General features: G+C 39.7%; 1 protein-coding gene across 1 annotated transcript; it reads right to left on the bottom strand.

Annotated features, from left to right (window-relative positions):
* Positions 1-22,933: 22,933 nt before the first annotated feature.
* On the bottom strand, positions 22,934-24,361 carry LOC113272489 (GDSL esterase/lipase 6-like). Its single transcript, XM_026522314.1, has 4 exons — positions 24,059-24,361; positions 23,803-23,948; positions 23,261-23,726; positions 22,934-23,175 (listed from the first exon to the last, which is right to left on the bottom strand). Exons 1-4 carry the CDS (start codon positions 24,300-24,302, stop codon positions 22,934-22,936), a joined length of 1,098 nt encoding a protein of 365 aa, XP_026378099.1. The 5' UTR covers positions 24,303-24,361.
* Positions 24,362-25,138: the final 777 nt, after the last annotated feature.

Genomic DNA, 25,138 nt, shown 5'->3' with positions numbered 1-25,138 from the left:
AGCCAAAAGGCTTCTAAGCCCAATGCAAACTAGAAACCCAATTAGCTAAAACACTTCCGAAACACACCCGATCTCTGTGGATCGACCCGTACTTGCACGAGCTACAACTGACGACCGTGCACTTGCGGTATTACTGTAGGCCCGTTTTCATTGCATCATTTTTACACACTAGTCCGGACCTGCCAATCAACCAAATTGTAGACTCCTTGGGTATCACCTATCCTCGTATAATTGCCGCATAATTTTAAGATTCTCATGCTGCTGGAAAGAAGAAAAAAAATAAGAATGCATACATTATATTTTGTTATATTTTTTCGGAATATTTTTTGGGGGGAAAATTTAAATCTTAGAAAAAAATTTGAACAAATAAATATTTAAGAATTTAAAGTACTGCAAATGAAATTCCATTCAACATCATGTCACACACCAATTTGGAAGGATGGAATTCATATTCAAGGTAGTTTGAATACTACTGTTTGAGGGTGAAAACGGTTTCTGCTGATTTCGATAATTTCGAGCGTGTGGGTGAGAAACGAGTCTAAACCCTAAACAATGTACTGCAAGGGAGTACTTTAGATTCGAGATATCAATCTGTACAAATCCGTCTTAAACCAAGAAATGGCCGTTTCAGAATTGCTTCGGTCACAAAGAGGAGGAGAAGAGTTGGTTTTGGGGAGGGAAGCGAAGAGAGTGTTGAGACCAGAATAGTTGATTCCGGAAGAGTAGTTGTTTTGTGACTTGTATCAGGAAATGGGAAGCTAACAGATGGGAAAGCTAGCTAACGTTTTCTGAGTGTTGTATGCTCCTGGCCAGAACTTGTTGTTCGGTGGAAATAGGTAATGCCTATTTATACAAGTCGAAGTGAAACGTACTCTGGTCTCATTAAGAAATGGAAAACGAGTGAGTAAATGGGAGGAGGTGGTAACCGGTAACGCTTGGAATTGATGTTCCATAAAAGAAAGTGTTTCATCATTACTCCCTGTATTTACTAACCGCCTCATCCTTATGACACTTTCTTATAACGAGCGTAGTGTACACCGCACGCTGTAAACCGCCAAACCAATACCCAATGAGCATCCCCCAGTTTGTGACATGTGTTGATGTCTCGAGTGTTTTCGTGGAAAACATGTAGTATGTTGTTGTTATCTGGCAAGTTGAGTTTGGGAGACTTGCCGGCTCGGTGGTGACCTTCAACGGTCGAGATTTTGCATCTTAAGAGGAAAGTAGCCGTTGATTATTAAAACCTTTCGTTTGGTAGCCAGTGGCATGAAAGTATGATCAGTATGGCTTTAATGTGGCACAATTTAGGCGCGACCAAAAGTTAGGGTTTTGGCTTTGTTTAAGAGCGACCAAACTAGGGCCAAAGGTTGCCATGCGTTAGCTGGTAACCTTGGACGACTAAGATCTGCATCTTAGATGAAAAAGTGGTCGTTGATTTTTGCAGGACTTCGTTTTGGTAGTCGTATAGGGATGGCGGGCATGGTATGGAAACGGCAAGGTGATTGGCATTCCATTGGCACATGTGGCATGGCATGCCTTGGCGTGGCCAAAACTAGGGTTTTCGGCCAAAGGTTACCATGCGTTGTTTGGCGACCTTGGACAAAAAGGATTTGCATCTAGGATGGAAGGGCGGCCGTTGATCGTCGCACACCTTCGTTTTGGTGGCCGCATGGGGAAGGCCGGCATGGTATGGCGCGAAAAGGTGGTTGGCATGTCACTGACACATGTGGCATGGCATGCCTTGGCGCAGTTTGGCGTGGCCAAAACTAGGATTTTGGGCCAAAGGTTACCATGCTTTTTTTGGCGACCTTGGACGGCTAGGATTTGCATCTAGGATGGAAGGGTGGTTGTTGGTCGTCGCACGCCTTCGTTTTGGTAGCCGCATGGGGAAGGCCGGCATGCTATGGCGCGGCAAGGTGGTTGGCATGCCATTGGCACATGTGGCATGGCATGCCTTGGCGCGGTTTGGCGTGGCCAAAACAAGGATTTTGGGCAAAAGGTTACCATGCGTTGTTTGGCGACCTTGGACAACTAGGATTTGCATCCAGGATGGAAGGGTGTCTGTTGATCGTCGCGCGCCTTCGTTTTGGTAGCCGCATAGGGAAGGCCGGCATGGTATGGTGCGGCAAGATGGTTGGCATGCCATTGGCACATGTGGCATGGCATGCCTTGGCGCGGTTTGGCGTGACCAAAACTAGGGTTTTAGGCCAAAGGTTACCATGCGTTGTTTGGCGACCTTGGACGACTAGGATTTGCATCCAGGATGGAAGGGTGGTTGTTGATCGTCGCGCGCCTTCGTTTTGGTAGTCTCATAGGGAATGCCGCATAGTATGGTGCGGCAAGATGGTTGGCATGCCATTGGCACATGTGGCATGGCATGCCTTGGCGCGGTTTGGCGTGGCCAAAACTAGGGTTTTGGGCCAAAGGTTACCATGCGTTGTTCGGCGACCTTTGACGGTTAGGATTTGCATCTAGGATGAAAGGGTGGCCGTTGATCGTCGTACGCCTTCGTTTTGGTAGCCGCATAGGGAAGGCCGGCATGGAGTGTCACGGCAACGTGGTTGGCATGCCATTGGCACATGTGGCATGGCATGCCTTGGCGCGGTTTGGCGTGGCCAAAACTAGGGTTTCAGACCAAAGGTTACCATGCATTGTTTGGCGACCTTGGACGGCTAGGATTTGCATCCAGGATGGAAGGGTGGTCGTTGATCGTCGCACGCCTTCGTTTTGGTAGCCGCATGGGGAAGGCCGGCATGGTGGGGCCAAGGCCAATGGCGCTGATGGATTGGCATAGTGGGGCCAAGGGTTTGGTACGGACGGCTTGGCATGGTGGGGCCAAGGCAAGGCGCGGTTGGATTGGCATGGTGGGGCCAAGGGTTTGGCATGCCATTGGCGCATGGTGCGGCTAGCATGGTTGGGGCCAAGGCAAGGTGCGGTTAGCTTGGAATGGTGGGGCCAAGGGTTTGGCATGCCATTGGCGCATGGTGCGGCTAGCATGGTTGGCATGCCTTGGCGCGGAGATGTGGCTGGCATGGTTTTCCATTGGCATAGTGGTGCAGCTGGCATGGTTTGCATTCCTTGGCGTGGAGATGTGGCTGGCATAGTTTGCCATTGGCACAGTAGTGCGGCTGGCATGGTTGGCATGCCTTGGCATGGAGATGTGGCTGGAATGGTTTGCCATTGGAACAATGGTGCAGCTGGCATGGTTGGCTTTCCGTGGCGCGGAGATGTGGCTGGCATGGTTTGTCATTGGCACAGTGGTGTGGCTGGCATGGTTGGCATGCCTTGGCGCGGAGATATGGCTGGCATAGTTTTCCATTGGCACAGTTGTGCGGCTTGCATGGTTGGCATGCCTTGGCGCGGAGATGTGGCTGGCATGGTGTGTCATTGGCACAATGGTGCAGCTGGCACGGTTGGAATGCCTTGGCGCGGAGATGTGGCTGGCATGGTTCGCCATTGGCACAGTGGTGCGGCTGGCATGGTTGGCATGCCTTTGCACGGAGATGTGGCTAGCATGGTTCTCCATTGGCACAGTGGTGCGCATGGCATGGTTGGAATTCCTTGGCGCGGAGATGTGGCTGGCATGGTTCGCCATCGGAACAGTGGTGCGGATGGCATGGTTGGCATGCCTTGGCGCGGTAGCATAGAATTAGGGTTTGGCATAAATGATGTAGGTCAATGTTAAGGGTTCTGCCGTGGAACATGACACATAAAAAAAGGTATCCTGGTAATTCTTACGTAGGCATGATGATCGATTCAATAAATGTGTTAGTGGTCATAGTGACGTCATGTTAGTTGTACGGTTTTACGATTTTAACCCTAAGCTAAAAACCACCATCAACAACTACGTGGTTGAAACTCCCTAGAATTCAAACTCCTTCTATGCCAAACACACACTTAGAACCTTAGACCACTTAGTAAATTTACTAAGTGCTAAACCAATTTTATGGTTGAACACTTACGCTATCAGTGTTAAATTTTTTTACCAAAACTCGAAAAGAAAAACCTTACTGAAGAGTTACATAACCATCATTTATCGAGCCCTGACTGGCATCATGCAAATTGGTGAAGTCTACAACATCCCTAATACCATTAAGTAAATAATTAAAGAGCGGGATTAGAACAATTCCTTTCTAATCAAAGTTCATGTGACTAGTTGATCTAGAATTAAGTAGCGTGTTTATTTGTCTTCCTTCGGATAATTTTTGGGCTACCAAAAACAAAAGTAAGATCCTTGACTCTCATCCTCGCAAACTGGTTTATATTTTGGTGGAAATTCAGAGTAATCCTCTGTTTTATTTCTCTTTCAGATATATATGACGGAGACAGAGACAGACTTATGAGAGGGCTAAGTCGGCCTTTAGCCTGGATATACCCCTGGTCCATCTTTATAGAAAAATAATAATTAAATTTTTTTCATTTTGGGTTTTATTGTTATTGTTAACCCAGGTTAGAGAACAAAAATTAGCTCACCTAGATCCCGTCCCTGGCCCGCGATAGTTTCAAAATTAGTATCGATCCTCTGCAGCTCCTATGCCCAGGTGAAAGCTAGTTCATCTCCTTCCTCTGCTCTATCTTCACTGTATATGTATTCGGGGAATTCTCCAGCGTCAATACATTCGCATGAGAAAAACAATGCATTTATCAACGTTAAATGGTGAGTAAATATAACAATATTTATGTATTTCCTTGTGAACATCATGACACATTGTTGGTATAGTGATGGGATGCAAAACGCTTTATGAAATCTTAACCCTTGTTCTTTCAACAACGTTGAGATGAAGAGATTCTGATTATGATCCCGAAATATACCAATAGACAACGAAATTAAAATAAGAAGTATATGTAGTAGGGAAAAGATCAAATGACATGGTTAAAATGACATTATCTGAAGAATTTGACACCATTGTTCTTATAAAACCCTAAACCAGTGAATTGATATATATATATATATATATTCTTTTTTTTTCTTTTTTTTTTTTTTAATTTTGACATGCTCCTCTTATAAATTGAGAGGTTTAATACCTTGGAATGTGCTCATCTTTAGTAAGAAGGTAGAGCTTTATAAGAAGAAGTCGAGAAGATATTATTAAAAAAATTAACTTCAAATCCCATGTATAAAATGAAATTCCCACATATAACATGGTCATAACCAAGCCCAAAGACGAGGGTGATTCAAGCCTAGGAAAGATAAGTGGGTGACAGCTGAGTTGGTCAAACGAACTGGCCCTAGGTCTAGACCCTGGTAGTATTACTTTCTTTTCCTCGAGCCTCAAATATCACGGCTGCAATTTAAGTTCCCACTAGTGCTAGCTAGGTTACCGGTTCGACCTCCACGCGCCGCTTTATGTCCACTCTGAAACCGACATGATTTGTCACTAACGTCCACCTCACATGGGAATGAAATATGAGGGGATTGATTGCCTAATCATTAATTAATTCCACCAGGTTGAAAATTTTGACGCATATTATGCGTCATGCTACGCGGTTATTTCCCGAAAGATATCGACAAAGTCATCCAAATCATATGTGAAGTAGACAAGTCCTGCATGGTGGAGGACTAGAGCCACTGAGCCAGTAGACCACCTACGCACCCAACTAGGAGAGGAGGTATTGTTTGAGGGGATTTTGTGTTTCCCCCTCAAAATAAATATCCAATTTGCATTTCTCCCTCTATAAATTCATAATAGGTAAAATCTCCTTTTCTGTTAACTCTGTGTTAACCGTCCAGTTAAATTACCACGTGTAATTCACGTGTGTCTAATATAAAATATTTTACGTAAATCCTAAAAATCTAAAAATACATATAAAAAAGAAGTGTAGAATATTTGTATCCTAATCTAATCCGACAGTCTAAACAAAAAACTCTAGATAACCCTAAAACACAGTCGTCATCTTCTTCATCGCCTGCTCCACGACCAAGTTCTCCATTCCCCAATTCTCCACCGCCTCCAAATGAACTACATCGCTGCTCCAAAATACCCTAAGAAATTAATCGTTTTTCTGAAACACCAAACAAGCGGGCTATCGAAAAAGAAAAAAAGGAGATTGGAATTTTGAAAACCATCGGAAGAAAGTTAAGGTGAGTTCCTGAATAATACAAAAATGAAATTCTTAATTAGCTCTATTTCCTTGTTAAGCTAAACAATACTTCTGAGTCCCATATACCAAGCTTTGAAAAGAAAAGCAAGAATATGTAAAATTCCCAATCCAATTAGTACAATCTTTTGGGTTCTGTAATCCAATTGAATGAGTCCTTAGGTTCCAACTTGGAGAATATAACTAATGGATCATTGAAATTTCACAATATATGTAATTATATTTCACGATTGTGATGACAGTGATGTAGTGGAAGAAGGAAATTGCCAAAGATGGTGGTGGTCGTGGGGATGGAGGCAGTAGTGGGTACCGTACCGATATGTTTATGTTGTGACAGGGAAAAGAAAGCAATGGAGAGTCCACGCGATCTCCGGGCTTATTTATGTCTAAAAATAAATTTAATTATTTATGTGACCCACCTGTGAACTGCACGTGATTATTTAACTGGATGGTCAAAACGGAACTAACAAAAAAGGGGATTTTACCTATTATGAGTTTATAGAGGGAAAATGCAAATTGATTATTTATTTTGAGGGGTAAACACAAAATCCCCAATTGTTTTTCTCCCATAGACGATAGACCCCAAAGTCTTTGGATCACTTTGAGCTTCAATTACCCGAACTAATGCCCAGCGTGTAGCCTTTGTACCCACTACCCAGCGTGCTATAAGCATCACTGTAGACTTTCAATACTGGAAAACCAACTTTCAGTACTTTCAATCCTGCGGAAGACTACTTAAACTTCATGAAATTTACTTTGTTTTTCCTATTCCAGTGTAATTAAATATCTAATGGATCAAGCTTTACTTTGTTATTGGTACTATGAGCCATTGCCCATTCATAGTTGAAGACTTTGTTGCCATGATAGTGAGAAAGGTTGTCAACGATGGGTCCATTCAGATAACAAAAAATTTCAACTCGCAGCGGAAAAAGTAAAAGAGACCTTATCTTCATTGACTTATATCAATTTTCTGTCACAACTTTTCGTGTTGTTTTAGTTTTGCTTAACCATTCCATGTATCACGCCGTAGACACATCTAATCAATGCAGTAATTTGGTTTGTGATGTTTGTTTCGGGTGAGTGATGTTGTGCACATTTTCTAACATGCGTTCATGTAATGTTTATGGAGGTGTAAAACGTGCCGGCCCATTACAGTCCTCCTATGAAGTCACGTGTTTAGCGTGTTGTGTGTCATATTCTGCCGTGCAGGAGATTAAGGCGTGTCGTACTGTGTTGTGCTAGATGACGTGTTGTGTGTGATGTGCCGAGAAAATAAACTTGTTGTGTCGTGCTGTGTTGGGTCAGACACATTTATTTTGTGTTTTTAAAAGTAAATATTTTCCAAATATTTAGGTATTCTATGAGTTGTTATAAAAATAAGTCAATATAACGATGATTAAATGTCCAAAATTGGCTAGAATAAAGACTCTATTGTGAAATATACACACAATGTGATGTATTTTGTAGTGGTTTATGCATATTATGACGTACTTTCTTAACGTGTTGTACCACGTGCCTATCCATGCCGCGTGTTGTGTTGTGCCACTGTGCCGATTAGGCTAGCACGGCACAACCTACAAAACTAACGTGCTGGGCCGTGTTATGCTAAGTCACGTGTTGTGCTGGGCTGTGCTCAAATTTTAACGTGCTGGGGTGGGTTGTTCTCGTGCTGGCACGACCCAATTTACACATTATGTTTTCATTTCGTGGGTGGATGTTTCTTTTTTATCGGTCAAAAGGAAATGTATCACAGATGGCACAATAAATTGTGCGCGGGGAAATACATTTTAAAGAGAGCAACAAAAGCCATAGCAAAAGTAAAAGCATAATGAAAAAGCTAAAGGAAGAGTAGAAGTCCATACAGAGGCCGTCAACATAAGTTTTTTTCTCTCTCTTCCGAGTTTTGCTCTGCAACTCGGTTTGTTAGAGAGTTTGTAACCGATCCACCTTCAACAACCTCCTCCTTCTCCTCTATCTGATCTTCCACATTAACAATTCAACTATTCGAACATGAATCAAAATGGGTTTTCAATTTGATGTCGATTGAATTGAGATATCTCTATAGTTGATGGATTCAGAAGACATGTTTCTTCATACCTCTTGAGATTCTAGACCGCATTTGGTCGAGTAGATTAAAATATGGTCGTTCCAATAGTCGGAAACTGGGTTGAGTTCCTGGAAACTTCATCCGTTTTTCCTTCCAGTAAATATCCACAAGTTTCTAAGCATCATACCTTTGTTTTAATTCAGTTCGTCTTCTCTCTGTTTGTGGTTCTCAGATTAGGCACGAGATATTTTACAAATCAGGATTACTTCTGACTGATTATTCACTCACAGTTCTTACTGATTCCTTTAGATCTCCTTATTATACCCTTATTATGCCAAAATCAGTCCAAGCAATTTTCACAGTCACACCTTATATGATCAAATCCCAACCAACATCACCTACAACACCTCACAATCTGTTTTCCTGCTTCCATCATACTAACCCTTATATATGTCGGTTTATACTCGATGGATCCAAGCCCGTAAAGATAAAGGGGATTAAAGTCATGGCTACACAGGTCCTTGTAAACCATCAACAAAATAAGATTTTTTATCCACACAGAGAAGTTACTTTGGTAGAAGAACAGGAAGAGAAAACAGTTTATATGGTAACATTCCATCTGCAAAACGATGGTGGTCAGAAACCGTGGGAATTGATCTGCATCTTCACTGAACCGGAGGAATTCAACCTCAAAGCTCAGTACAAAATGGATGTTTCAAGAAAATTTCACTCCTAATTAAGTGTTTTACAGGGAAGATGGAATTACATTCTTCATCTTTATTTTTTTCACTTTCTTTGACGAGTAGTTTGGCCGAGTCAATTGCGACCTGGGTTATGGAATCAGAAACGATCTCAATCGGGAACACATATGCGGTTCAGCCCGGTATGAAGTGGATTCGGGTGACGATATCTCTAGTGGGGACATATGCTGCTTTGGGGAAAGAGCTTGTCTCTGCCTTTGTTATCCTTTCTGACAAAGGAAGGGATAAGGGTCCTCTTAGACGACGTGTGGAAACATTTGGGCAGAAGAATATGAGGCAAAAATTGCGTGACCACGTGGATTATTTTTATACCATAAAAATATTGTTTGCAGCTAAAGATAATTTAATCAAAGCACATTGTCCAGGCCCAGATAAGGCTATATCTATAACGAAAGGCAGGGATAATGAAGAAAGAGCAAATTCATCTATGGGAGGCCCGACAATACATGTCATCAGTGAAGAAATTCGAGAGTTTGGAAAGACCCAGATCTCGCAAGCTCAATAAATACCATAGGGTCGGACTGTCAAAAGTTGCAACCATTGACAGTCCAAAATCTGCGTAGTCCTACGCACAGTTCTAAGGCAGTTATTTCCTTATCGTCTGGCATGGAAATTAGAATAGTATTTCCCTTTCTGTTTATGAATAATCTAGTTAAGTGTGTTACGTGTTGTTTAGCTCTAGTTTTAGGTCTAGTATTTCCTTTCACGTATTTTCCTTCTATGTTTCTAAACAAGTTTGCTAGAAGTACTAAGGATACTTCCGGTCTTGCGAGTCATCAGCAACCGGAGCCCTCTATGCAAGCTTTACATCAACAACAAAAGGTGCTCACGGAAGGTAGGGGGAAAACGTTCACTACAACGCAGCAGCAACAGCTACCAATACACCAACCACTCGGCTACACAACCATCATCAACACCATTGGGTTACTTCAATGTGCAAACACTGAAGTATCCGTCAAAATTTAGGCTACTCTTGTGGATAGTCATTGAAGAAGGTTTAACAACCTTCACACTCCGGATATTTCACCAACAAACCACCAACAAACATTGGGATAGCTGTATCTACTGTGTCGTACACCAACTGTGGACTAAGACACCGGGGCTAAGAAAAAACAACACACCTTGTGATGAAAATGTGCAGGTAACAGGGATAAAGACTCGCCGGAATATCAACGATATCAAGGGTATAAGTTCGTGGCGAACAACTTCGTCAGAGGTTAATGCTTATAATTGGGAATTTGCTCAACTACTGTTTTTATGTCCAATTGTAAAGACTAAGAATGCGATATTCCTAAAATATGTAAACCTTGTTTGATCTCGCTTATATAAATAACCACCTCTTTTCAAAAAAAACAAACAAAGGAAACCCCAAGCGAAACCGAAAATCACCAAAAAGACAACAAAAGAGAAGGCATATTGACGAACCTAAGAAACAAAACATCAAACTAAAAACTGCCAACCTGGACAAGAATGCAAGTTACAATTTTTTAGGACTTTCATCCACCTCCTCTATAGTTAAGTACTTATGATTTTTTACCACATTAGTAAACATATCTTTACGATTTTCTTTTGAAGAGAGAAAACTTAAACCCGTTATAGAACCAAAATACACGAGTTTTTAACTGCTTAAATTTTTCAGGATTTGCAACAGATTTAAAAAAAAAAAACATTTTTTATTTTTTATACTTAACTTACCATTAGGGGAAAACCTGTCATCTTAGCTTTTATGCTCAGATTGGTGTTGACCCCAAGATTTGGCTCAGACAAAGATGGTTTGGTGATGCTTATCTCTATGGATTCCAAAACCAGAAAGGCTGAAGCCACCTCTTGTTAGAAGCCAAGGGAAACTAAAAGATATGAATATATGGAGTTTTCCCCTTTCTTTTTTTTGAGTTTAGAGAGTCGATTGTAAAACGACCCATAGCTTTGGATTTAAAGGATACTTTTCTAAATGATTTAAGAACTGGTTCCGAAGAAGACGACTTTGATCTACTTACCTCGAGATCAAACTGAGATGTATCAACCTCTTCCTCATCTTCAAGAACATGGAATCTATATTGAGTATCCACACAAGAAGGTTTCAAAGGAGGCGGCACATCTGAGAAATCTTTCTTATGACTAAGATCATTCTCGATTTCGGCAATCAAACCACTACCCAAAACTGAATTGACATCAACTCCCACCACTTCCATAGTAGCAGCCTTACTTTTCTTATTATCCACAGTACAAACTTCCGAAGATTGTTCCTTTCTACCCAGTACAGCCTCACGTTGCACAATTTGCGAAGGAATTTCACCTTCCTCCAAAAACTCTTCATTATTTTCCTTATATGTATTCTTTCTTTTTCTTCTTCTAGCATAACCCTATTAGAATCAACAACAACTACAGCCTCAACCGCACTTTTCTCACCCACTTCTCTATTAGCGCGGTATTCATAAACCATATGTCCGACAATTCGATAATGGTTACAGAATTTAGGAGGTCTGGGTATTTCTAAATATTGATAAAAGCTTCCCAACTTCGATTCTGCCAAAATTTTATTGGGAATTGCATTTGCAAAGTCCACTTCCCCCAACACATTAGCATAGAAACCATAATGTATCTTTATTGTTGCATCATCGACATGAATATGTTTTCACATTCCTTTCCCAATAGCCATAATCACCTCCTCTTCTCAGTACTCTAAACTCAGACCTGGAAACCTCACCCACACAAAAGCAGTGGACATCCTCTGGTTTTCTGGTTCAAAATTTGATTCCTAATCTCGAATCTTCACAATTTGATTTTGCACCTTCCATGCTCTTTCATTCCATACATAATCCTTATCTTCACTATCAAGTTTAATAGCAAAGAAACCCTTATCCAGAGGTACTAATCCCGCACCTTTCGTGTGTCTATAGTTATGTAATGAAGGAAATGTGAGATAAGACCAAATTGACAATTTTCATCCAATCAAATGTGAATGTATATCTAACATTCTTTAACCAATTGATAACTACCTAACCATGACATGAGTTTTCGGGGATCTAAATCGCAATTCGGCGTGCGGCGAAAATTCGGATAGGTAAAAGTGTGTGCATTAGTTGGTTAAGTAAAATACGAATTCGGTGAACTATGCTCAGTGGTTGAAGCATTGTTGGTCGATGAATAAGGATCCAAATAGACCGGATGGTAGTACGATCACCATTGTCGTAGTCTTGGAAGACGGCGGCTCCCAGTTGAAACCGTTTGTAATTCCTCGTGCAGTTAAGATGGTCCAAGGAGAGAAACTTCCCATACGCAGTTCTTTCCTTGGTTCGTTGTATTCCCACGTGGACTCTTTATTCATTTATAACCGCATCTTCAATGGTTACATGAAGGTTGAATCATATGTTAACATATTGTTCATCCCAGCATGGTTATGGGAGTACTTGAGTAGTTATGCGCCTTCTCCTTGTAACGTTTTGCAAAAGAAATGTGTTGATTCCCGTCATGTTCTTTCTGAAGATAAAAATGCTAGGATACTGCATTGGTCCAACAAAATTCCATGCTCCAAAGTACGCCTTGTTGATTTTATTAATAACGAGGTTGTGTTTGATTTTCGTACATGGGCACCGATTCCTACGTATGTTTCTCAGTTGACCACCTTTGCTGGTGAGGATGATATAATATTGCAATCTGGTACTGACCTTACTAATGGTGAGAAAACTTTTATGTTGAGTTTTACACCTGGTCATCTTGTATCTGTGATGTAACAAGAATATTTCGGGCCAATAACCAGACCTGGCCTGCAACTAACACAACCATTCCTTCCCAAGGACAACTATCTTAAAACTGAAAGCGTTTATGTGTGCTCTCTAATTGGCACACCAAGCGGGTAGAGTGGCCGAATAACTGAAAGGAAAAAGTCATGACTGGGCTATCTCTCATGTCACTACTTCCTGATAGGTGGAATAATATTGACAGAGCTCCTAAAAAAATGGTTCTTGATCAGTGTGCTCCTCCTTTTCGACTCGCCAAGCCTCTTGTTCATCACTTCATGGACAACTTGGATCGTATACATGTGGACGGAAGTATATACTTGTTTCCTCATCGTGGTAGTGATACATATGTAACCTCGTGGAATCAGCAACATGAGCGTACGTCTTTACGATTTTACGACATTGGTACATCCACCAACATCTCGCAGTCCTCCTACTACAGAGATAACGGCTAATCATCCTTGATTGAAGTCGTTTCCCAGTAATGATAAGAGGAAAAAATTTCCTGCACCTTCACAGGTGAGTATCTTTTTGTTACAACTTTCATAGAAGTATAATGATTCACGGTTTAATCATTCTATTGACTTCTGTAGAATGAACACATCATAAGGTCCCGTAATAGTGGTGATTTTGTGAAAGTTTGAGTAAGTCCTCAGAGTGGTGAGAAAATGAGCAAAATTCACAAGAGTTATCTAACATTGTAGAGCCTCCACCCGCTTAATTGGTTAGTTATAGATATCCGCTTCATGACAATTCATTTTCAACATTATTAAGGTTGTAAAACAAATCATATTGTTACTTTATTGCAGGGCTTTGCTCCATCTAGCCTTGAGGTTTTCGGTTTTTCATGGCTGGATAATCAACTCAGGATGTTGGGTCCTCTGAGGGAGAACAAACCTAAGATGAAAAAACCGTTGATTTAAGTATTTTATTAGCATTTCTTGTAATGTTTTCGGGAAGATCCTCATACTTATAGTTGTTGTTTATATGAGGTAATAACAATGGATAATCAAGAAGATGATGACGCTCAATCATCTTCAGAGGAAGACGAGGAAGGAAGTCACCACGATTCAGAATCAAATGGAAAGAATGATGATTCCAATAATATCATCGGTATTCTTCCCCTCCAAATGATTTAGAAATCACCCAAGTAAGTTCTTATCTTTTATGCTTTCATGATAATATGGATTTTATAGGCAGAAACGACCTGCTGGTTCTCTGGAGAAAAGTGGTGGAGGAGGCAAGTGCTAGATGAAGAAAATCGTCTAAACCTTTAAAAAAAATGTACTGCACGGGAGTACTTTAAGTTCGAGAGACTAATCTGTAGGACCCTGGCCTAAACCAAGATAATGGTTGTTTCAGGTTCAATTCGGTCATAAGAAGAGGAGAATGGTTGGTCTGTAGGGAAGGAAGCTGGTAATGTGTGGAGATCAATGGAGATTGATCGATTAATAATGTGATGTGTTGAACTGCTTTGAAGAGGAATTCTCTGTGTAGCGAGAGAAATTCTCCGTGTTTGATAATTGACTGATGTAGGTTTGCTTACATTAAGTCTTCTGTTATCAAATTATAGGTTAAGAAACCTATTTATTGCAGCACATCAATCTCATATAAGTGGTAACAGTTGAAGGAAGTGGAAGAATAGGGAAAGTGGGAGAACGTGGAAAAACCACTTCCACTTTGCATGGAAGACTTGGTTGATTGACCATCCACTATTCCATTTACTCCTTAACTATCATCACGACTTACCACATTTCTCATCGTGGATGTACCGCACATTGCACGTGTTGTAGGCTGTCAGACCAAAATCCTAGTGATATCCCCCATGTGACATGAACTGATGTTTCAAGTATAAATCTTCTTTGTAGATGTACGCATTTTTATGTGAGGTCAATCTTTGACCTACGACTATGAGTCTTAATCGAAGAACTGAATAGTTCATAGTTCAAGGTCATGATGGATGAAGCATGAAGTGTTTGATGGAACAACAACATGCTCTGTAGACCATGGACATTGAATTAGGTTACTGATGACCAGACATATCATTATACTAGATGAAGCAGTAATGATAGTCGAATGACTTAAATATGATTTAATGAGATTGTTGAATCGGTCATAAACTATTATGTTGGTGCGTTGAGCACTTGACAAGAAATCGTATAAAAATAACCATCGTTGGATGATAGTAGAAGGTTTATCTCTATCCATGTGTCATAAGTCAGTCAAATGACAACGAGAGTTTATAATATTAAAATAATGGTCGACTAACGATCCAAATATTGGTTGATGAACCAACAAAATACTGATAGATGGATCAGTATGAAATTCTCGAATGTTGATTGCTGAATCAACATGAAAAATATTGCTTTGCATAGCAATTAATGGTTGAATCAATAAAATATTAATAAAATATTGGTAACTGACTGAGTATTAAGTTATTAATTAAAATGTTGATTGCAGATGGATCTACATAAAAATTATTGGTGTTTGAACCTGTTCAGAATTATTCTAGACATGGCATTAGGTTCAAAACCCTAATTTCGATCAATGGATGATCAACTGAAAATCAACCAATGGATGAGAGAGGGACTAACTACACGAGGTAATGGACCGACCATGTAGTGTCTAGATGCTCTACTGAGCATTCACCAAAGTCCTTTGCATAATTGGTGAAAGGATGATTAATTGTTATTTAAACATTTTTAAATTAGTGCTCGAATGAGCAATAGATAGTGAAACCTAATTATGGAGAGAGGAGTGACCGACCAAAGGGGTGTGGAACCGTCCCTTGGTGGTCGTGGGACCATCTGATGGTGAATGGATGATCTTCCCAGTTGCAGGAAAGAGTTTGAACCAAATATGAAATGTGGATGATTAATTAGGTCATTAGTCACTGAAAGAGGTGGGACCAGCTTCTGCAAGCCAAAGGGCCGACCATGACCAGTCATGGTGGCATGTCCGTGTCGCCACGCTGTCCGCGGACCAATTCTGAGAATTTTTGTATTTTCTGATGGTCCATCGAGCATTATTTGTTGTTTTTTATGTAGAATCTGAGTTTAACTGAAACTTTTAATCTTGATTGAAAGACCAAACATTAAAAACATTAAAAAAATATTATTTTAATATTTCTCATGGTAGAAGGACATGATGATTGCGGGACCACTTCCTTTACTCACCATATGTTCCATGGAACAAGATTTGAAAAGATATGGAAATAGGGAGTTTTGATAGAAAGAGGAAGTCACTGAAAGAGAAAACCTTAATAATACTAAAATAATATAAAACAAATAAGGAAAATGAGTGGGGGACTGACTAAAAGTGGTGCATGGCTAGCCGGACGGTCCTGTGGGCCCCACCCCACGATTTTCCAATTTTTATTATTGTATTAATATTTTATCTCTCTATTTTTTCCTTTTTTAATCAAACTTTCGTATCCTTGTTCACCAGAGATGAATTCTGAATTCAAAAGAGACGCTGAGTCTTTCAGCTTAATCATGAAATATGTGGAACATTGAAAGCTTCTGCTTCAAAAACCCTAATGTCGCCAACTTATATTATCACTTTCATGAGATTACATGAATGCAATTTACTTCTCTTGCGGAAAGTGAAGACACGCATTTCTTATGATTCTGATACCTATCAGAGATGCATAGTTTTCGAGGTGATTTTACGACCTTCGTCAAACATCCACCATCAACAGCTTCAAACAAAAAAGTACTCCTTCCATTTTTTTAATTTTAATCAGTTCTGACCTTCTAAAAATATTAAGAAAATCATGAAATTTTACTGCATTACCTGTCATGTCCCAGTTATGGGCTAACCATCTGGATGGGTGCCCTTATAACTAGTCATTAACTGTGTCCGTAATTATTATTATGATTTTACCGTTATTATTTGAGACGTGTACTTCGCACACTGGCAGGTAAATACTACCCTTATATCCTCTTATAGTTGTGAGTAGAGGGATATTGAATAATTGATTATCAATCTAATCTTCTTCGTCTAGCTCTCTCTCATCCTTCCTTCTTCTGTCAAACCCTAACTTCACCTCTTATTCTTCTTCTTATGATCTTATCATCTCCATTTTTGTTCTAAGAGTTGTTTCTGCTTAACCATTGTAGTAGTAATCACTACAAGTGGTATCAGAGCACTCGGTTCTGCGTGACCCAAACCATGGTGAGTAAAGCTGAATTTGAAGCCTTAACAAAGCAATTAACATTGATTCTGCTAGCTAATGATAATTTAGCTAAGGAAGTGTTGGAAATTAAAGCTAAGCAAGATTCACCTTCTCCGCTGCTGATGTCTACTATGATGGAGCTGTTCAGAACAGAATCGAAAAAGTTGTTAGAAGAATTTCGAGACCAAACTGCTAGATCTGGTGATGGAATACTCGAAACTCTCGTAATTCCTAGCCGTAATAATCGATTCAGTAGTAATAATTTTGCATCTGGTGAGATTTCTAATTTTGCTCATACTCATAAGCTTAAAGTTGATTTTCCTAAATTTGATGGGGTTAATCCTAGATCGTGGGTTAGAAAATGTTCTAAATACTTCCAACCGCATCCAATGAATGATGAGCAAAAGGTACATGTTTCTTCCATGTATTTAGAAGGAAGAGCTGGTGTATGGTTCCAAGATTATCATGTGGGTGAAGAGTATATTCTTTGGGATGTATTCATCAAAGATCTATGTTCATGCTTTCAAGAGCTAGGACATGATGATATAGTTGGGGAATTTAATAAATTGAGTCAAGTGGGAACTGTATTAGAATATCAAGAGGTTTTTGAACAATTGAAAGAATTGATGTTGGCTAAGAAAAGACACCTTACTGAAGAATACTTCGCTTCCAGTTTTATCAGTGGACTAAAGGAAGAGTTAAGGATTGATGTTCAAATGTTTTCACCAGTCACACTAGAGAAGGCCATTTACTTAGCCAGAATGCAAGAAATCCTCATTGATAGCACAGCTAAGAAGCTCAGGACTAACAGATTACCCCCATTATTCATTCCTCAGAGCCATAGAAATTTGGTCACCAGCCCAAAGTCTAGTTCACCATCACCAAGAGGGAATGTCTCCACCATCCCAAGACTGCCTCCAATTAGAAGACTTACTTATGCTGAAATGAAGTCTAGGAAGGATAAAGGGTTATGCCACAATTGTGATGAAGAATTCAAGGCTGGTCATAAATGCATCAAGCAACAGTTATTTATGTTGGTAGCTGAGGAAGAAGATCCAGTTTTATCTGAAGAAGATTCACCTTCTAGCTCTCCAGTAATACAAGAAGTGACTGATGAGGAGGTAGAAATTTCAGTTCATGCATTATCAGGTAACATATCCCCAAGTAAAATTAGAATTCATGGCAAAAATCAGAATAAGCATCCTATCACTATTATAGTAGATAGTGGCATCACATATAGTTTTATGATCCTGAAATAGCCAAACTCAGTGGGTGTTGTATTGAACCTACTGATCCCTTTCAAGTAGTTGTTGCTAATGGAAACAAGTTAGTTAGTTTAGCTAAGTGTTCAAGTTTCCAATGGGGAATGCATGAAAATAAGTTTCAATTTGATATGAGGATATTAGCTCTTGCAGGCTGTGACATGGTACTTTGAGTAGATTGTATGAAGGGAATAAGTCCTCTGCAATTTGACTTCAAGAAGTTAACAATTTCTTTCAACAGGAATGCGCAGAAGGTGGTGTTGCAGGGAATTACTGAGTCTACTAGTATATCTCTAATGACAGGAGAGGAGTATGACAATTATATGAGGAAACACAAGCACGGGCTTGTAGGCCATTTGTTTTCCATCACTGGTGAAGAGAAACAAACCATAACCCCTCCTGACCTCCAACCACTTTTGAACTCATTTAATTCCATATTTAAAGAACCTACCACCCTTCCTCCCACTAGGAATCATGATCACCATATTCCATTACAACCCCTATCAACTCCACCAAATCAGAGGCCCTATAGAATCCCTTACATTCAAAAATATGTAGTAGAAAATTTGGTGCATGAGATGTTAACTTCTGGAGTTATTAGACCAAGCCATAGCCTATTTTCATCTCCAATACTACTGGTTAAGAAAAAATATGGGAGTTAGAGGTTTTGTGTTGATTATAGAAGGTTAAATGAAATCACAGTCAAAAATAAGTATCCAATACCAGTCATTGATGAGCTTCTAGATGAGCTAAAGGGTGCTAAGGTATTTACCAAAATAGACTTGAGAGATGGCTATCATCATATAAGGGTTTTTCCAGCTGATATCCACAAGACAGCCTTCAAGACACACCAGGGACATTATGAGTTCTTGGTAATGCATTTGGGCTTAGAAATGCTCCAGCAAGCTTCCAAGCTTTAATGAACGATATTTTCCAGCCTTACTTGAGAAAATTTATACTGGTATTCTTTAATGACATACTCATATATATCCCAGACATGGAAACCCATATCCAACACCTAACCATAACTTTGGAGTTGCTTAAAGAGCATTCTCTCTTTGATAAGCTTAGCAAGTGCTCTTTTGGTCAATCACAGATTGACTACTTAGGACACATTATTTCTGGAGATGGTGTTGCTGCTGATCCTGAGAAGGTTGCTTGTATGGTTAATTGGACAGTTCCAGCTATATTAAGAGATCTCAGGGGGTTCTTTAGACTCACTGGATACTACAGAAAGTTTGTTAAGGGTTATGGCCTTATCTGCAAACCCCTAACTGAGCTACTTAAGAAGAATAAGTTCCAATGGAGTGATGAAGCTCAAACAGCATTTCAACTACTAAAGGAGGTTGTTACTAATAATCCTATCCTGGCACTTCCAGACTTCAATAAACCCTTTGAAGTAGCAACTGATGCTTGTGATGTTGGGGTTGGAGCTGCCTTAATGCAAGAAAAGAGGCCAATAGCCTTCTTCAGCATAGGTATGGGCTCTATATTCTTAGCCTTGTCCACTTATGAAAAAGAAATGATGGTTGTTGTACTAGCAGTAACTAAATGAAGAACTTACTTATTGGGCAACAAGTTCACTGTATAGAGTGACCATCAAAGTATCAAGCATTTCATGGACTAGAGAATTCATTTAATGCTACAACAGAAATGGCTTGCTAAACTGTTGTATTATAATTATGAACTCAAGTATAGGAAGGGATTTGATAACCTAGTAGCAGATGCCTTATCTAGAGTTAAATGGGATGAAGAAGCAGCTTGTCAAGCAATTACTCAAATTCTTCCCTCCTGGCTTCAAGAGGTTCAAGACAGCTATATCAATGATTCCACGGCTCAGAAGTTAATTCTTGAATTAGCAGTCACTAACAAGGAGGTGGATGGATTCTCTTACAAACAAGGTGTTCTAATATATAAGCAGAGATTGTATGTTGGCCGGAGTGGAGATATCATAAAAACAGTTATAGCTGGTATTCACTCTTCTCCAATTGGGGGTCATTCAGGAGAGCAAGCAACTTATCAAAATGCTAAACTATACTTTCACTGAAAGGTCATGAAGAAGCACATACTAACCTATGTCAAGAAGTGTGATGTCTGCCAACAACATAAGGGTTTCAATACATCTCCAGCTGGTTTGCTACAACCCTTACCAATTCCAAATTAAGCTTGGGAACACATTTGTATGGACTTCATCACATGGCTGCCCAAATCTGAAGGGAGAGAAGTGATTCTAGTGGTGGTGGATAGTCTTACCAAGTACATCCAATTCATTGCTTTAACCCATCCATACACAGCAGCTTCAGCTGCTAAAAGATTCATAGATACAGTTTTTAAACTGCATGGCATGCCAAAGTCCATTGTGTCCGATAGAGATAGCATTTTCATCAGCAACTTTTGGCAGGTGTTATTTGCTAAGGTGGCACTTCACTACATCTCAGCACTTCCTATCACCCTCAAACAGATGGACAAACAGAAAGGGTGAATGCTTGTTTAGAATCCTATCTGAGATGTATGACAAGTTCTAGGCCTTCAAAATGGGTCACCTGGATGCCTTTGGCTGAATGGTGGTTCAATACTGATTATCACACCAGCTTAAATCTCACCCCATTTGAAGCCCTATATGGCTATGCTCCTCCACAATTTGGGATCCTCTCTAATCAAGCATGAATTCATGCTGCAGCTGAAGATTATTTACAATAGAGACAAGAAATGGGAAAATTACTCAAAGAATCCTTGGAATCTTCTCAACACAGAATTAAGCAGCAAGCTGACAAGGGGAGGACTGAAAGGTCATTCAATGTTGGAGATTGGGCATACTTGAGATTGCAGCCCTATAGACAGTCCATTGTGCAACTAAGGAGGAATCTGAAGTTAGCTGCCAAATTTTTTGGGACTTATCAAGTGAGTGCCAAGGTTGGAGCAGTAGCATACAAGATGAAGTTACCAGTAGGCTCCAAAATCCTTTCCACCTTTCATGTATCACAGCTCAAGCCAAAACTAGGAGATGGTGTGGTAGCTCGGACACTTTTACTTGTAACTGACAGCAATGGGCTATTACAGATGATCCCAAAGGAAGTTTTGTCTACTAGGAGTATCATGAAGAACCAGCAGGTGATAGTTCAGGTGTTGGTGAAATGGGAGGGCATGAATGCTTATGAAGCTACTTGGGATGACATGAATTTTATGAAAACACAGTTTCCAAAACTAATCCTTGAGGACAAGGATCTGGTGGAGTAGAGGAAATTTGTCATGTCCCAGTTATGGGCTAACCATCTGGATGGGTGCCCTTATAACTAGTCATTAACCGTGTCCGTAATTATTATTATTATTATTATACTATTATTAGTTGAAACGCATGCTTAGCACACTGGCCAGGTGAATACTACCCTTATATCCTCTTATGGTTGTGAGTAGAGGGATATTGAATAATTGATTATCAATCTAATCTTCTTCGTCTAGCTCTCTCTCTTCCTTCCTTCTTCTGTCAAACCCTAACTTCACCTCTTATTCTTCTTTTTATGCTCCTATCATCTCCATTCTTATTCTGAGAGTTGTTTCTTCTTAACCATTGTAGTAGTAATCACTGCACTACCGCCCTTAATTAGTTACCTATTTTGTTTTTATAAAAAAGTTAGTATTAATATCTCCTAAAATTGCCAGGAGAAGTTTAAATAGGTAACAAAAAGTAAGACTAAAGACGAGGTTACTCACGGTCTATCCAAGTCAACAATTGACCAATTAGATATACGTCTGTCTTGCAGACTTCACATGAGACACCAATTATGTCATGGGTGGATATTCACCAGGGTTTTGGTCTGGCAACTACAAGACGTGCGGTGTAGCAGTACATCCATGATGAGAAATGTGAGTAAGTCGTACTAGCAGTTGAAGAAGTAAGTGAAGTAGTGGATGGACAATCAACCAAGTCTCTCATGTAATGTGGAACTGGTTCAACCACGATTTCCCACTTTCTCATTCTTCTACTCCTCTTTGACCATCTCCACTTATTGGAGATCACTGTGTTAATTATTTCTGCAATAAATAGGTTCATAAACCTAGGGTTTGATAACTTAACTCAACTGAACAGAACTCAAGCAATCGAGCTTAACCGATCAGAACTTACTGTAATCCAATTTACGACAGTCTATCATTATCAGACATGCAGAACCCTCCAACACGGAGAACTCAACACATCCACAATCCATCAATTACCATTGGTCTTACACATTCTCAGCTTCCCTCCTACATATAGACCCTCATCCCTCTTTTTGATCGAATGGACTCTGGAACGACCATTATCTTGGTTTGAACCGCAGTCTTATAGATTGATTTCTCGAATTCAAGTACTCCCGTGCAGTACATTTGTTAAAGATTTAGATAATTTGCTTAATTGAGGATCCGCCAATCGCACAACTCTCCACATTTACTCAAAAACCAGCAAATCGTTTTTACCCATCAACAACTACACACGTGTAATTGTAATCTAATTATATAATAAATACATGCTTAAAAAGAATTGTCGTCCTTAATTTCAAGGTCACGATAAGCAATTTCATTGACTTAAAATTGTTGCAGACATTGTAGCAAAATAAAATGCTAAGGATAGGCACTGAATAATATCTAATTTTGATTCACAACTGATCAAATGCTATTTTTTGTTATACATCTGATTATTTTTATTTATTTATTTCAGAAACAAAAAGGATAATTTTATTCTATAGATTAAAAAGGAAAAAGAAAAAAGAGGAAATAGGAAAGAGGAAAGAACTTGATCTAAATATTGCACTATGAGCAACTATTTGGAGGAAAAAAAAGAGGGGAGGAATTACAACAGTAAGATTGGCTAATTAAGGAGGAATTACCACAGTCATATTAACTAGAGTCTGAATATTGAAGGGTCTAATTCTTGATGGTTTACCACTCCATAATGCTTTGGACAGAAGTTTGTATGTATGCTCAGATGGATGGAAGAAATCCCAAAACAAGTATTCGTTGGGATTTTCGCAGACACTAAATTCCTCTTTCCCACACTGAGCCATTCCTTTAAGAACTCCTACACCACAACATGCGGTTGACGTATTCGAGAACCCTGCATTTCATAAACCAACCAAAATAAATAGCATGGCAAAAAATAGCATATTCATTTACCCCCGGGTGCAAGTCGGAGAAATTACCGTATCGCTGTGGAATAGTCCTAAACCTCTGAACGACATCATAAACAGCACCATAGACAGCAACAGCTCCAGGATGCGTTAGAGGCACACCCATGACAATGGTTTCAAGTCCCTTGTTATATTTCTTAATCATCTTATTCATCTTTCCAAAACATTTAGTAACGGGTGCGCCAGGAAGAAGAGCCCTTGCTGGTACACAACCTACTGGTCCAAGTGAAAAGATTCCTATCCGACGAGCACCGAGTTGGTAAATTTGGTCGATCAAGTATCCAACTTCTGCTAGCATGACATCAACAAATGCATCTGGATCTAGTGTTGGAGTTTCAAAAGGAATGAAGTAATTGAAGATGTCATTTGAACCCGACTCAAATAAGAAAAGTGATTGTTGAACAAGTTTCTTATCGATTCTGTTTTGGCTCATTAGGAGTTTGAATTGGTCGAGCTGCTGGTGGATCGGCATCACTCCCTGCATCAAATGATTTATTAGTAACACCCAAACAACATCAATTTGCCTAGAATAGAATGGAGTATACATAAATTACCTCGTCGGCGTTTGTTGCATTCATAACACCACTACCTGCACTGGCGAAGTTGATGCCGTTCGATGGGTAACCCTGGCTCTTATTGTTGTTTACCTCCATTGCAGCCTGGAGAAACGGTTTTTGCAGATCAATTCCTAGAAATTGGCCTGCATGCAATTTAATGAAGCATACGAACACAAAACTGAGTGAATGAATGGGATCGCAGAATTAAAGAAGGATTTAATCTGATGAGAACTCTAGTAATTCTAGTACTTACAGAAGAAGTCAGGGACGGTTCGACCGTTCGTAAACCTTCCAGTAGGGTGGTGGAAGTAATTTTGGCCATAAGGTGTAAAATTTGCTTGAATGGTGCAGTCCTTTTTGAAACGATTGTTTCCGGCATCGAAGATGGAGTCCCCAAATGAAAATATCGCAGGAACATTGTATGATGCTACCGTTGTAATCAGAACAGACAGCATCAAGATCAGTAACAACTGCTTATTCTTGTTCATCCCATCCATCTCTCAAAACCCAGCAGCTTACTGTAAACATTTAAGAGTAGCGGTAGTAACTTGGGAATGCATTTAAAGATTAAGATGTTGAGAGAAAAAGGAAGGATATGATTAGTGAAACGGAAATGCACGAGTAAGATGCAGGTGGTGGGTGTTGTCTTTCTGAAAAGTGGAGATGATTTCCTGGATATATATAACTTTTCGCACCCCACTGTTTTGTTGTTTCTATGCACACATGCATGGTGTGTTGGTTAAACTTCAACATAGAAGTCACTAACAAGCTGGTTAGGACAAGATTAGGAAATTGATGTAATCCTAAGGGAATTAGAAGTCATCTAGTTCTAAGAAAAGGAAAGACATGTAATAAGATAATAGGATTAAGAAAAGGAATTCATAGTTCTATATATATATATGATCACCAAAGTTGTGGTTGATCATATGAGCAAGATTAGAGCTTGTGTTTAGTTTTGAGAGATTTTCTAAACATCAATAAAGAGAGTTGTCTTTATATAAGCTAAGTTTCATCTTGCAGTTGTCATTAATTGGTATCAGAGCAAGGTTTCTGAGCCATGGAAAACGAAACCACCATTGTGGGTGCAAAACAGTTCACGCCACCATCAATACAAGTTCCAATCCTCAACGCCACAAACTACACAGTATGGGCCATGAGAATGAAGGTACTGATGAAAATCTACAAAGTTTGGGAAACAATTGATCCTGGTACATTGGACCCAGACAAAAACAATGTTGCCATTGGATTACTCTTTTAAGCAATACCATAATGTCTTGTTCTACAAGTTGGTGAACAGGAAACTTCAAAGAAAATTTGGGATGCAATAAAGGAA

Source organism: Papaver somniferum, chromosome 4 (genome assembly GCF_003573695.1).
Source record: "Papaver somniferum cultivar HN1 chromosome 4, ASM357369v1, whole genome shotgun sequence".
Classification (NCBI taxonomy): Eukaryota; Viridiplantae; Streptophyta; class Magnoliopsida; order Ranunculales; family Papaveraceae; genus Papaver; species Papaver somniferum.
The sequence above is the reverse complement of the archived record's forward strand: the minus strand, read 5'-3'. Positions and strand labels throughout refer to the sequence as shown.

Excerpts from the sequence above, each read along its gene's own strand:
- LOC113272489 (XM_026522314.1), bottom strand. The coding sequence starts at position 24,302 with ATGGATGGGATGAACAAGAATAAGCAGTTGTTACTGATCTTGATGCTG. Across the intron at positions 23,727-23,802 it reads ATGCAACAAACGCCGACGAG|GGAGTGATGCCGATCCACCA; the intron begins GTAATTTATGTA and ends CATTTGATGCAG. Across the intron at positions 23,176-23,260 it reads GACTATTCCACAGCGATACG|GGTTCTCGAATACGTCAACC; the intron begins GTAATTTCTCCG and ends TATGAAATGCAG.